The sequence below is a fragment of the Archocentrus centrarchus genome, chromosome 20 (genome assembly GCF_007364275.1).
Source record: "Archocentrus centrarchus isolate MPI-CPG fArcCen1 chromosome 20, fArcCen1, whole genome shotgun sequence".
NCBI classification, from domain to species: domain Eukaryota; kingdom Metazoa; phylum Chordata; class Actinopteri; order Cichliformes; family Cichlidae; genus Archocentrus; species Archocentrus centrarchus.
The window spans coordinates 27,407,706-27,422,571 of NC_044365.1; the positions used below are offsets into that span (position 1 = coordinate 27,407,706).

Sequence of the window (14,866 nt, forward strand, 5' to 3'; positions counted from 1 at the left end):
AGACCGACTTAACTTCCCTCCGTGGGGATCTCCGTGAATCATTGCAGGCTGCAGTGTGCCTTGGACTGTCTTATAATTGATCTAATTGTGGTTTCTTTTAATTGATATAAAGTGATACTTTGTAAAGACGATGGTTTGGTTTGCTCCACATATGGATGGACATTGACCTGGACTTGCCGGTCCAGTGCGGCCTCATCGGTGACTCGTGGATTTCTGCCTTTAAGCCGCTGGATTTGAGTATTCCCAAAACGGGATTACTAATCGAAAAGTAAGATCACTCCTTAAGTAAATCCAGATCATGATACAACTTGCTATAAATCACACTTTACATTGTTTGGTTATTACAAAAAAGAACGCAAATGACGGACAAAAATAAGCAACTTTTTTAAACAATAGGAAAGGCGAATGTACAATCTTTGTTAGGGCTACAAAAAAAAAAAGCGCACGAGATTAGTGTTAAAACCTTTCAGGTTACATCACTTTCATTCTGACGCGCTCAAGTCCGTCTCCTATTGGGTCCAGCGTTGATGGCTGGACAGCATAAATAGCGCTTGAGGTGCGCTCCAGAATGAGATGAGTGGAGAGGCAGCACGGGAAGTGGGAGGCTCACTTCATAGTAGCTGCTCATAACTCACTGCAACTGTGCGTTACAGTGGCAACTGGACTCTTACTGAGCAGCGTCTGAACTCGCACTCTACTCACACATTTTTTTTTGTCTTGTATGCGCATGTTTTTTCTTTCGTTATTTTTTTTAATATATATATATATATATATTAAATTACACTTCTATAGGCCATTATTCCTGCCGGCAGTGTGATCCAGGTTTGTCGGTCTTTCCCTATCCTATCTGCTGCAAACAGGTTGCAAGAAGGAAACATTCCCCCTCGCGTCTTTCCGCTGCTTATTTGAATCGATAGAAAGCTTGGTCAAGATGATGATAATTATTGCAGAGTTCTTCGTAGTTATTTTAAAGGTGCTCTTGGCTTTTTTAACCGCCGGAGCTAAGTGGATTGTGCGACCAAAGGAGAAGAGCGTGGCGGGACAGGTGTGCTTGATCACCGGGGCTGGAAGTGGCCTCGGGCGGCTGTTCGCCAAGGAGTTCGCCCGGAGACGAGCGATACTGGTCTTATGGGACATAAACAGCCAAAGCAACGAAGAAACAGCGGAGATGGTGCGCCAGATATACCATGAACTGGATACTCCCATAACCAAAGACGGTAAGTTTGTTTTCTTCGCAGCTTTCAGGCTGCCACCCGGCTTTATGAATGGTCTTAGTTCGAGTTTTATTTAAAGAACACCCACTACAGTCCTGATCAGTGTTACAGTGATCAAACTGAAATAGAGAAAATGGGCATGTTTGTAGTCTTTTCAATTAAATTGAACTTAGTTTCAGATTTTCCACAGTTTCATTTTAAATAACCTAATATTGGAATAATATATCCATTGGAAACAGCAGATTTAAAAAAAAAAAACAATTTCACCTATAATTAGATGTATTTGGTGTATTAACTTGCATAATCTGAAAAAGCCTACTAAACATAATTTAATTGATTATGTGTTGCCTTTTATTTTTTTTCCCCCTCTGCAGGACCTGTTGGAGGGGTAGAGGAAGTCCCTCCTTTCCAGCCACAGGTCTACACCTATGTGTGCGATGTGGGAAAGCGCGAGAGTGTGTATTCCACTGCTGAGAAGGTGCGTCGAGAGGTGGGAGAAGTCGACATACTCATCAACAATGCTGGTGTCGTCTCTGGCCATCACCTTCTGGAGTGCCCCGATGAGCTGATTGAGCGGACCATGGTGGTCAACTGTCACGCACACTTCTGGGTAAGCCGATGTAGAAGCTGTTATAAGGCTGTCATCTGAACTGGGGGGGGTTATTTTAAAGTCCCAATATGTTTGCCCAAGTTTCAGTGAGCACAGTGTTACTGAATGCATTTACTGCGATGCCAGGTTCACAGGAATGTCTCCAATCTGACTCGCATGCCTTTTCATAATCTTATCCTTCTGTGCGCCAAACTCAAGAATCAAAGGTGTGTGTGTATGTGTGTGCGCCTCCAGGACTAAGAAACTATGACCATAAATAGTTGCCTTGCATGTTCAAATTTCAGCTCCACTCGGTTTCATTCTGCCAGAGGAAAGTCACGGGTTTGGCTTTTTTAAAATCTCGCCTTTGCTTCGCTTTGGCAGCCCCGATCAATGATGATCCCAGAGGTATGTCAGCCCCACCGTCTCATCTCCTCTGCTGCGCAGATCTGCACAAACCGGCTGTGCGTGATGGAAATGGAGTTCTGTATGTGGGTTGGATCTGTCTTAGATCAGCTCACCACATTTTGTTGGCAGTTGGTGATTTGTTGCGTATCAGATTTTACTCTGGCTGCGTTCCTTGAGCCTTTCAGTGTGACTACTTATCTGAAAGGCTATGTGGACTTGATGGAGTGAATATGCTGTACTTTAGATAAGCATAAGCTGCAGCGTGTAACCGGTTAGGCGCTATCATGTTTGTGTGTGTGTGTGTGTGTTTGGGGTGTGGGAAGACTGTGGTTGCAGACTGCCAAAGCAATTAGAATTGTAATAAAGAGCTTTACTCATTTAAAGATAGATGTTTACTCTTTTGGACCATTTAGTCTGGTCTTAAATACACCTGTAATGGAAACCGATTGCATTTTAACAATACCGGTGGCTGTGTAATTTGGCTTATAAGCTTACTTTGGCATAAACTACATGGACTGGAGATGTGTCCTTCACCTGTTAGACTGGCTCTGAATCGACCGCTTCATATGCGAATTTAGACTGCTTTGGCACCAGGCTCTTTATCTTTTTAATTTATTATTTATTTATTGTTTCCAGAGAATCGCATTCTCAGTCACGCCACAGTGAAACCACAGTGACTTCAAGCTCCCTAATCGAGCATGAAAATCTCTTGTGTTATCACTCGCACAGGTTGTGCGGATTTCCTCTTTAATGGATGCTCCATTCAAGCATTCATCTGCTGGTTATCTCAATGCTCTTTACATCCAGGATTTGGAGTCAGGATCCAGTGATTTTTGGTGGGCGATTTTTCTTTTTCTTTTTTTTTTTTTTAAATAGAGGTTTGTGTTTTCCTATATTCTATGGAGAGTGTGGTTTCTTTAGAGGGGGGGGGGCAGATGAAAGAAGGACTTAATGAATGGTGACAGCCAGAATGGAGGATGTGGTTCATTAATGACACAAGCTAGATGAATAGAGATTAGACTAACAGGGCCCTGTCCACTTTCCTTTCAAACTCACTACAGTTAGTCACTGCATGCAGGTGGCAGGTATTACAGAAACCTTTTGATTGGTGCTTTTTCCCGTTTTTGAACAACAGGTCCTTCCAACGGCCTACTTGTGGTTTTTGACTCAACAAATGACTTCAGTTTAGGTTCGCGTCATGAAAGGTTTTAGGCCGGCTTTAAAAACCTGTTAAGGCACATGCTTTCACATGTTTTCAGAGAATGCAATCCCTAAAGCCATGTTATACGAGAGGATTTGTATTTGAAAAGTGAAAAGGCAGCCATTCAGATCAGTTTACAGAAGCGGGTTTCCAAGTGTGCTTGCCATTTTTCATGCTGATAAGCTTTTTTTTGATGCCTCAGCAGTGCACATACAAGGCCCGGGGGGAGAGGGGGGGGGTGCATTTTCTCAAAGCATGCATCGTACACTGTCTGGCAAAACATTGTGATGACTTTGACCACTTGCTGCAAGAAGCAATGTCAAACCCTCAAAACATGGCTTCGTCCTCCTCCATAATCCCAGCCAGTTTTTAAAATTGCTCAAACAGCCGCTATTTCAACAGCAAATGGCTGCAAGTTCAAAGCGCTTCCTACAAATGGCACAGCTGGGTGTAAAAATAAGCAAGTCCTCATTTGTTGGACAGCGTATTGGAATAAGGCAGGGATGGAGATGTGAGCAGGAAACGGATGGTAATCGTAGTGTCGTGTGGGTGTCTGCCAAACAGGCCCAGCTCAGACCCCACACTTCTTCTGTCTTCCTTCCACAGGCCCCTCTTGACTCCTCCCAACCTGATTTGGAGGCAGTGGGTGCAGCTGCATAGGAGTCACGGAGGCCAGCGCTGTTCATCCGGCTCTACCACACACACGCTAACCACTATGATTCAGTCCCTTCCTCCCTTTAGGTTTTTGTGAGGCGGGGGGTCATCACTTTGAATTTGTCTGATGATGCTTTGATTAGTCCAGCTGGCAATTTGTGATGTTTGCAGCTCGGTTCTGAGTCATGCTGGGAAAGGGCTGTGCAGTCATTTCACCAGTGTCACCAGAGTTTGTGTTTGAGGATTAGCATGTGTGTTTGGTGGAATGACATGAAAGGAAATGATCCTCAGCATCTTGAGCTGGTTATCCAACAGGTGGCTCATGAACAATAAGCAGTTATCCGCCCTCTCGTGGAAATCCTACACCTCTTGCGCGATGACACGAACTCACCGAGCGCTTGGGAATGACATGGCGGGAAAAGAGCAGGGGAAGGAAAAAGGGGAAGGAAGGCACTGCCGTCCCATCCACAGGCGAGGCGAGAGCGTAATGGTAAGCTGCTGCTGACCCACTTTATCTGACAATTGGTTTCTTGTCTGTGGATCAGCTTGACAAGATGCCAGGCGACAGGAGCCAAGTTCCGCAGGCCACATTCCTGCTGTAGCCAGAGAAAGGAGGCAGCCAGGCAGAAGGGTCCTACTTGACTGGTTTTATATGGGCCCCTCCTCAAGCCTGGTGCACCTGTACCCTGCAGTGAAACTAGCCATGAGCATGTCGGTGCTCTCCTTCTGCACATACCTGTTCGTGGGCAGCAGCTAATGATGGATTTTCAGTGTTAAATCTGAAGATTATTCTAAAGACATTTAGCAATTTATTCTTAAAATCAGTGCAAATGGCAATATTCATTATGACTTCTCAGCCTTTTCAAATGTCTTCTTCTGTCTGACCAGAATCCAAAGATATAACAAGATCAAAGATGGAACCAAATAATCTTTTTCCTTTCATTAAAGAAAAAAATGTTAACTGACTCTTTGAAAAAGTTGTTTTTCAGTTCAAATAGGATTAAATTAATAAAATGGATGCTAAGAAAAACTAGAGGATAAAGAACAAAAAAAAGATCATGGGATTCTGTGACTCATCACTCTGAGCAACTGTGATATCAATGGTGGTTATACAGCAGCTTTTTTTTTTTTTTTTAAATACAACACGAGTTCAAAGCAGAGAAACAGTCATGCTATCTTACAATTCAGATAAAACCTATGGCTTAAGACATGTGCTTAAAAAAACCAAACGCATTCCTTATCGAGCCTAAGAGGCTTCTAATTAGTCCAGAAAATTAAACTAAGGCATGGTAGTCTCAGTAGATGAGCCATTAAAAAAAATACATGCCTAGTAAAACCTGAGCCTACAGATGAGTTTTAAGGTATGTGGTGTTAATGCATTGATACGGATGTTTAGTTTGGGAAACAGTTTTTTCCAAACTGAGGGGCTGACTTTCAGTTGTAGTTGTTGCAGCAGCAGATTGTTTATGTTGCGGTGACCATACTAAAATGGTAACAATCTGCATCAGTTATCCCTGATGACCACTAACATCAGCCCAGCCTATTCAGATTTCACGATGTGCTACAAGATGGGACAAGCTCCTGAGCTCAGGCGTTTTTTCTCTCTCTCTCCCTCCTTCGTTTTCTTGGCCAGGGAGGGAGAAGTCAGCCCAATTAAATGGCCATCTGGTCCTACGCAAAGGCCAATATTTTGCTCATATTCCTGTTGGTCAGGCGCTAGCACTAATGCACCCTGACACCCCAGCTGCAAGAAGCTTTGTGTGGCTTAAATGCTCCTGGGGGCATGCACCAATTAGGGGGTGCAAGTGGGCAGGACACCCCCACATAGGCCAAGGAGGCCCGGCTGTGTCAGCGGGTAATTTAGCGGAACAAGGGAGCGTTGAGACCCAATTACAGCAGCTCTGATGTAAGACACGAGCCCCTGGTTGCCTTCACACATTTTGTGTCTGAGAGGTCAGTGGGGGTCATACCCGCATGCCAGGATTACCATGAGAAGCAGGACGGGTGGGGAGAGATGGGACGGTTGGTCACATTGAGACCCGTCCTCGATCGGTGGAAATCATCCTTTCCACTCAGTTCCTTTCAGACCACTCAGCAGAATTGTCCAATTGAATTTGTGTATTGGCTTTGCTAGTAATGTATGTGCCAGATCAAGTCATTTCCCACTCTCTAAAAGTTGCTGTGGGAGTGGGGAACCTTTGGCTCAAACCAGCTATGGGCATATCTTAAGTTAATGCTTCATTTGCACGCAACTCCCTCCCTCTTTCACTGCCATTCTGGCTCGCAGAGGCCTTTCTCAGCTTTTGCCCAGGCTTCATGTTCTCTCACTCCCTCTTTAGGCCCCATCATTCAATGAGTTGAATATTGCAGCAATTTATGTCCTGGAAAAGTGCAGATGTTTGGAACGGAGTCAGATCAGTTATACCTGACTGTAGAATAAACTCCAAAATGATGAAGTCATCTTCCTTAAACCAGTCTGTAAATGTGAGTTATTGCTTCCAGTTTTATTTACCTCACTAAACAAGGAGAGGGACCTCTAAATGCAAATGTCAAGCTTAACAGAGATTACGCTTTAGGTCAGTAGAGCCGTTGCAGTTAATCTCTGGGTGCAGTTTTAATGAGGCTCTTCCTCCCCTACAAGAGGTTTCATGGCTGTACTACCTGGTACCACGCTCGCGCTCTCTTGCTGGCTCAGTGCTCCCGTCCAGCAAATGTTTACAAAGGAGGCTGAATCGTTTCTGTGTGTAGGCTTACATACAGTAATATAACAGTTACTCTACATTTATGTAACCACAGAAAACGTGGATGTAAACTGTCAAAAGTGATAAGTTTTCTAGTTCTCAAAGATGTCTTAAAAATGTCCCATTTTGTCTGAAGAGCACTCGAAATGTAAAGTTGAAATGTTTATTATATAATGCTAGCAGGAACTGTATTCCTTGTATTTATTTCTATAATTCTTTGACTCTTTCAGAACTATTGGAAGTGTCTAGTTATTGCAATAAAGTGTGTGCGTGCATATCTCGCCTCAGTAACATTGTAACACTGTTGAAGGACACGTGCATTGTTCTTCACTATGGCAGCACACATCTGACTGGAATAGATTTAGCTCTGCTCCCAACAAAAGGCCTGTTGGTTGTTTGTAGACCTCCTAGTGGGAGAGTGATTGGTCAGTTCCTATCATTGCCGTCACATGTCACACCTGCTGATTGGCTCATGCTGTGTCCAAGGCAACTCCAAAGTCAGCTGACAGGCAGAATGAGGAATGAATCCATAGGTTAATTAAGTGTAACGGCTAACTCTGTGTGTTGCACTTCTCACCGGAGTCACCGGTGAAACCACTCAGGCCCTCACGTGGCGTTCCGGTTAAACTCTTTCATCTCGCCGATTGTTCTGCAGACTGCCGCTCCGGCAGGGCGCGAGGCTGTGTAGGTAGATGAGAAGCCAGACTGTATTGTTGGAAGTGTTGAGTGAACGGAGGCCCGTGATTGGTGTTGTCACCAGCTCTTTAGTGCAGGGCCCAACGACGGGCACCAGATCTGTGTGGGAAAAGAACAGATTATGCAGCATCGTGAATACACGAAGAGGGCGACAACCTCCATCCTCATCCTCCTCAACATCTGACTCTCAAAGGATGAAGCTTTTGTTTATATTTTCAAATGCTACACCTCCAGTATTAGGTCTTTTTTTTGTTGTTGTTGTTGTTTTATGTTATGAATTCTCATTCAGATGCCTCTTTTTGCATCACCATGGAGAAGGGAGAGAAACCGAGACGGGGGCGGGGGGATGAGAGGGAAGGCATAGAGGATCAAAGGACTCTGGCACAGACAAACTGCACAAGTGAACTAACCTTCCTCTTTTTTTCTCTTTGCCCTTCTGTCTCTTCTGTCCTTCCCTCAGACCACCAAGGCGTTTCTCCCCAAGATGCTGGAGCTGAATCATGGTCACATTGTGACAGTTGCCAGCTCCCTGGGTTTATTTAGCACAGCTGGAGTGGAGGTTAGTATCATACACAACAACACATGCACATCCCATCTTTCCCACCATCCAAAACCAGTGCTATTCTCCAAAGGCGTCTGTGCCAGCTAGCACACTGAGACGGGGGGAGGTTAGGCCCCCTTTCTCTAGTTGTCCCTCCACCCGTTAAATTTAGGAACACAGATGAGCATTGGGAGCCTCTTATAGATTCCTCTATCTGGAGCAGTGGGGGTGTGGGGCCCCTATTGGGCTCTGGCCCCGGGGCCAGAATGAGCTGACAGCTCCCCGAGGGACAGACATCTTCATCACTGCTTTGTGAACAACTTGGTGCTCACTCAGTATTCAGTTCACAGCAGCTTTCAATGGATATGGTTTTGGTTTTCCTTCCTATAGTTTTTTTTTCTTCTTTTTTTTCTTCAATGCATAATAAAATATTTAGGGGGGGGGGGTCATTTAATCGGTGGTTCTCCTAGAATGTTTTTATTTTGATATTTCAGAGAACAGAGCTCTCATTTATCCCCACAGCTGAGAACAGTATCCATTTCTGACAGTCTGGAGGGATAACATTTGCCTTTGTTTTAAAAGCGGCACGTTTGCTTTTGTTTAAGCATTCATCCATAATAATTAAGTCCCTCTTTTTGTCAAGCTTTTACAGTTCCTGGAAATGCCTCAAATGTCATTTCAGACATGCACATTAGAACCAAAGCCTCCGCCTGTCATGTGGGCACGGTCCAATCCCTTTATCCTCCCTGTGTTTATCGACATGCATCTGTGTTTGCCCAAGCCTTTTTAGAGAGAGAGAGGGGAAAAAAAGATTTCCACAGTGAACCACATCAAAACCTTCCCGCCAAGCAGTGCAGTCTCCTGATGCACTGGAGAAGAATGCTAATGAAACTGTAGAACAGCGGACTCACTCTGGGCTTCTTTTTTTTTTTTTTGGTGGCTGTATCATTAACAGCAAGGAGAGACCTCTGTGTCCACAGGGCATGTTTGATAATGTTCTCTGGTCCCTGGGTGCAGGCCGGGGGTTTACAGAGCTAACCTGTTCTCTCTCTTTACTCCCTCAGGATTACTGCGCCAGTAAGTTCGGTGCCATTGGGTTCCACGAGTCACTGAGCCATGAGCTTAAGGCCTCGGAGAAGGACGGCATCAGCATGACTCTGGTGTGCCCTTACCTGGTCGACACAGGAATGTTTAAAGGCTGCAGGATAAGGTTAGCCACATCAACACATAGTGGCCAGTGTGTTCTCTTTAATAAGCTTTCGTGCACCTGCAGCGAGTTTGTCACCTGTAATCTCCACTTTATTAAACTGCCTCAAACACCATTTTAAACTTTAAAGTGGTAGCTGATGATCTGTGGTGTTAGTTATTATGAAGTGAGTCGTATTCTTAGGTCAACACTCAGCTTAAACAAAGAGGGCTACTTTGTTTTCCCAGGGTAAGACCTTACCAACAGGTGCACCTGGGCTACCCCCCCCTGCAGGCTGCTCTAATAGTCCTCACTTTGTTGGATGGGTGCAGTCAGCAGCTGGCATTTTGGAGCAATCCTTAGTACCAGTATCACTTATGTTCATGGATTTCCTGAAGTTTGTCAGCGCTCCCTTAAAGTGTTCTCAGACGTTCTCATGGTTAAACCCACTTTCCACTCATGTTAATTTACTGAATGAGTTCAATCATCCCAAATTGTATTTCCTCATAAATTGAACCAGTTGAACTAAATGTGATGCACATTTTCCCTGAATTCCTGGCTTGATTTTTTTTATTTTTTTTTTATTTCCATTCAGGAAGGAAATCGAACCCTTTCTCCCTCCCCTGAAGCCAGAGTTTTGCGTGAAACAAGCCATGAGGGCCATCCTCACCGACCAGCCCATGATCTGTACGCCTCGCATCGTCTACATGGTTAACTTCATGAAAAGGTGAACTGCCTCTTTTTGTCCCCCCCCCCCCCCCCCCCCCCCCCCCCCCCCACTCCCCACTCCATCGGCCTTCAGTGTAACTGTGCAAGGGTATGTAGTGTCTCTCACTAATCTTATCTCCGTCCTGTCTCCGCAGCATCCTGCCCTTCGAGGCCATTGTGTGCATGTACCGGTTCCTAGGCGCTGACAAGTGCATGTACCCCTTCCTAGCTCAGAGAAAGGAGGCCATGAACAACAATGAGGCAAAGAATGGGATCTAGGGGGTGCTGTTTGCAATATGAATAGGGGATTCTAAACCTGCAAGTATGAGGAAACAACCACTGAGGATGGGAGATGGAAGGAAAAAAGAAAAAAGAGACTGAATCTAGACTGGTGCACTTGCATTGAGCAAATGCAAAGGTTTACCATATTGTTCCTCTGGAACAAAGAAAGCTGTGTACTACAAAGGATTTATTTTTTGTCTTTTTTTTTTTTTAAAGTCTGTTTAAAGAAACCAACATCTATATACTGTCACTAGTTTTGAAATCATACAGAAGATATCCAGTAATTAACTATTTACGTAATGTAGTCACCAGCCTTATCTAGTGTCAATGTGGAAATATACAGTATGTTACTGTACAAACAGTAATCTTTTTTTTTTTTTCACTTATTTTATTTTTGTAGACATGCACTGTAATTTCTGATGGGTCCCCCCCACCACAACCACTGCCAGCATTCTCCATGTAGAAAACATTAACACAGCATTTTGGTCTACCCCACACAGAGGCTCTCTTTTATTAGGAAACCCCTTTCTGCCATTTTTAACTTGTGCCATCAAAATTAAAGTAAAAGAAAAATATCCCAGAATTTAAGTTTATATACTCCTTTTGTTTTTCTTTTGTTCAGTACTTGCATTAGATGCATGTAGCGTATATTAATATTGTGGTCAATCCAAATGTTGCATAGCCAGATTGTAGCGGAGTTAATCTTCACAGCTTTTCCAATGTAATGGGATTCAGCAGAGTCCCCTCAGTGGTCCTGTCGATGCAGGAAAAGTGCACGAGTGGAGTGGCATCCTGGGTTCAATTGACATGTGACACATTCAGAATGTATTGCTTAAGGGGGAAATCGAGCTGATCATTTACATTTTTTTAATAATTTTTTTTTTGTAATGTCCAACATCGGTGGTGTTCATAATGTACATTTGTTAGTTTGTTTTTTAAAGCTCCAGGTTAAACTGCTGTTTCAACACTGATGTGCGATTGAGGGAAATGTATTAAAGACAGCTTTTCATTTTCTCTTCTTTTCCCCACCCTAAAGCGAAACACCTGCCCAGTGTCCACCTCGTTCAGTTAAAGTGAAATGTATGTTTAAATGTTGTGAATACCCCAGTGTCCCCAACTAATGGTTTCCACCATATTTGATGTATGAATGTTTTTATACCCACCCCCACCCCCCCGAATTTCAACTACATTCCAATAGGCGTCATCCCTACAGTCAGTGATGAGCCTAAATTCTCTACCTCTTCATTTTTTTGCCATTTTTAAATTTTTTTTTTTTTTTTAGACAGCATGACATAAGCCTCTTTTTGTAATTTTCTGAAGACTGCTCCATAGACGAGCAAATGTGGTTCCAATGTTTAGTGTCTCTACCTAACTTAAATTAATAAAGTGATTTAGATTATTACACGGTGTCTTATTAGCTGCCAGTCAGCATGTGACTGTCAGTTTGACTTAAAATGACACACCACAAATATACAGCATCCAGTCCGCAGCTGTTATTCCACCCCTGTTCTCCAGCACTTAATTGTTGCATAAAGGTGCGAATGACTAAATATAGTTAAAAGGGGAAACTTGCATCCACTCTAACCTCAGATTAAACCATTATTCAGCACAGTGAAATTATTCTGAATTCTGTGACTCACTACAGCGAGTAACATGAAAGAGGATCTTCTGCAATGCTGATGAATTTCTTGGGTGCAGTTTCCATTGTTAGAATGACACCCACCCAGCCCTTTTCTTTCCTTTACAGCTAGTATCGATATCACTGCCCTCACGCACTGACTCAGGCAGCCTTTAGACATGGGTGTTGGCTAAAGATGGTAAGAACCATTTGTCTTTGTAAGTAAATATACTCTGTACAGTACATGAAAGCATGTGATTTATTTTATTTTATTTTTTTTTAAGACCATGCTTGCCCAAGAGTCTGAAATAGTCACAGAAGGTCACTGGAAATAAGGGCACGTACCACTAAACCACTAAAAAGGAAAGAGGATATAAAAGTTGTAAAATACAGAAATGTCATCAGAAGGTTACAGATTAAGAACAATAAGTGGGCTGGGTGATGTAATGAAGTACTCATCAATGCCATGTCAGAGCGTAACCAAGAAAATCCTTCCACTTCTGCTTGGAGCTGTTTTTGTAGCTGACCATGACCTTTTACTTACACAGAAGAAAACAAGTGAGGGGGGGGGCACAAATTTCCTAATTGATGTCAGCAAAGCATCACATTAAAGATATCATGAGCTACATTTGGATTCACATGCTCAAACAGCTGAGTTGTTTGTCCCAGGCTGGGGTTGCCTTCAAGGTCAAATTCTTGGTATGTGATAGAAACTCTGGGGATTTTAGTGACAGACGGTGCAGTTTATTACAGTAAGTTAGACATAACCACGGACACATGCTTTGAAAAACTGACATTTTATTTTTAAAAACGGGTAAATCTATTTCACAAGATTGTCCATCCTACACGACGTCAGAGAATGAACTCAAACTTGAGAAAAACAAAGGCCGTTTTCTGGTGTGAGTCTTGATATTTCTTGCAATTATCTCATTCTTTTGAGCTAATGAAGTAAAAACATTTTACAAAATCCCAATTGAAGAAAAACATTTTTTTTTTCTTGTCTGGACTCAACTAATCAATGTCAATGTCCCAAAATACTAAAGTTGTTCAACTGACAAGTCTTGGCGTAAATCGTCCTCACAATTATCAGCGCGATAGGAGACACTTATCTCCCCATAGAGCAAACTGATTCCTTTTGTCAGCGACAGACAACACACCCACGCTCCAGAGACTGTCGATCGGTCGCTTCGAGCTCCTATCGAACCATTACTGGGAAGTGTCAGCGCGCACAGCGCTCCTCTGCTGTGACTAATCGGGCTGAATAAAGTTGCTCAGTGCCAGATTACTTCTTATATGAGGGAGAGTCCTACTGACAGTTTCAATCCCTCTGTGTACAGAGGCAATCAGCACCGACTGCAGCCATTTCCAGCTACTGTTAGTAGCTCAGAAAGCTACTACGATGTGAAATAGCCCTTCATAGGGACTGGTGAAGTACACACAAAAATGCAAGAAAACTATTAGGATTTTTGGCTTGAAGCGTTACCTGGGCATTCATCAACGTCTATAGAATTCCCCTCACTTTTTTTTTTTATCTTGGTGTTAATACAGCTCTAAGTAGGAGGACTTCAAGGGGGGGGTCAATGAGACATAATTCAGATGGAAAAATCAATGACTCTGGCATTTGCTTTTGCATGGCACAGAGAAGCTTCACAGTCCCCATTGATTTTGTTCTATTTTGGGACGTGAGGCCCACTTCCCATATTGGTTGGTCGAAGTGAGGCAATTTATCTTGAGTCTAACACGGCCTCAAGCTGGTCCGCCACTACCTGAACAAGCTTCTGGAACAGAGATCTGCTGCTAATGCATGTGAACAGCCTTGGCGCTCCTCAATGGTTAGCAGATGTAGCTGCCAGCTGAGTCCATTAGTCAGTGAAGCTGAATTAGATCGCCACTGTCCCATTCGCTCATTCATCTCGCTAATGGGGCAGAGCACAAGTGGGTCTGGTGATGCAGAGACAGACGGCTTCCTGGAGAACGGCACAGGTGGTGGAGTTACGTGTAGGAAGCGAGTAAAAGTGATGGAAAGGTGCAACAGATGTATGGAGATAGATAAGGTGGATATAATACACCTCTGTGCTGATAATCTACAAGAAAAGCACCCAACTGTGTCCTTCATTTCAAGGAAGAAACACAAACAGAAATAGGTTTGCTTGTGGTAGAAATTAACCAGATGGAATGAAGCAGATTTGTGGTCATTCATTTGTAAAGTGAAGTGAAAGTGAAGGACAGATTCAGGACACAGTCTTTGCTGCTGAAATGTGAACCCTTTGGCAAATACGCAGGTCTACTAAAAACACTTCAGTAAATGGCACTGTTACAGGTTTCTTTGTAATTATGAAGGAACCAACAGAAATTTGTGCTCAACAAGTGCAATATTTAGCCCCGAAATCCTTCTATTTCTTCGTAAGTTTGCGTATATGACCAAAAATGTCAGAAAGTGGGTCAGGCAGCCAAACAGGAACACAAGCGACACAGCTTATTCTACCAAAGAAGTCCTGATCCTGAGCTAATAAAAAGGACCAGGTGTGAATGTGCCATATGAGAAAACATCCTAGACAGGAAGAGCTGTATCTGCTGTAAGGACTTATGTAATTACGTTAGGTTATATTTACACATGGATATAAAATAATTCCAAAGGTTTCACTAACCTTTTCATGTAAATGAGAAACACAGCAGTTTGTGGAGTTAATTTTGGAGGCTGATATTTCACTGACGAGTAATTTTGATGAAAGAACCTATCACATGCACATGTCTTGTTTAACTTTTGTTAGAATGCACTGTTTTGCTGAGAAACCTTGGGTCCTGGCATTCATGTGGATACCATCTGCCTAAGCAGAACTGCTGACCGACGGCCCAATGGCGCTCCCCGATGGCAGCAGTCTCCCCCGGCAGGACCAGGCGTCCTGCCACACTGCGAAAACGTCTCAGGAAGGAACAAGACAGAAAAGACAAAGGCTTCCAAAATCCCCAAATGCCATCCAAATCAAGTTTCACCCCCACCCCAGCATACCCTACCACCATCAGGACA

At 43.5% G+C, this 14,866-nt stretch overlaps 1 protein-coding gene across 1 annotated transcript; it reads left to right on the forward strand.

Moving 5' to 3' along the window:
* Positions 1-503: 503 nt before the first annotated feature.
* rdh10a (retinol dehydrogenase 10a) lies at positions 504-11,622 on the forward strand. Its single transcript, XM_030756081.1, has 6 exons — positions 504-1,217; positions 1,589-1,824; positions 7,964-8,062; positions 9,109-9,254; positions 9,826-9,957; positions 10,094-11,622. The coding sequence occupies exons 1-6, from the start codon at positions 932-934 to the stop codon at positions 10,215-10,217; spliced, it is 1,023 nt and encodes a 340-aa protein (XP_030611941.1). The 5' UTR covers positions 504-931; the 3' UTR covers positions 10,218-11,622.
* The last annotated feature ends 3,244 nt before the right edge of the window (positions 11,623-14,866 follow it).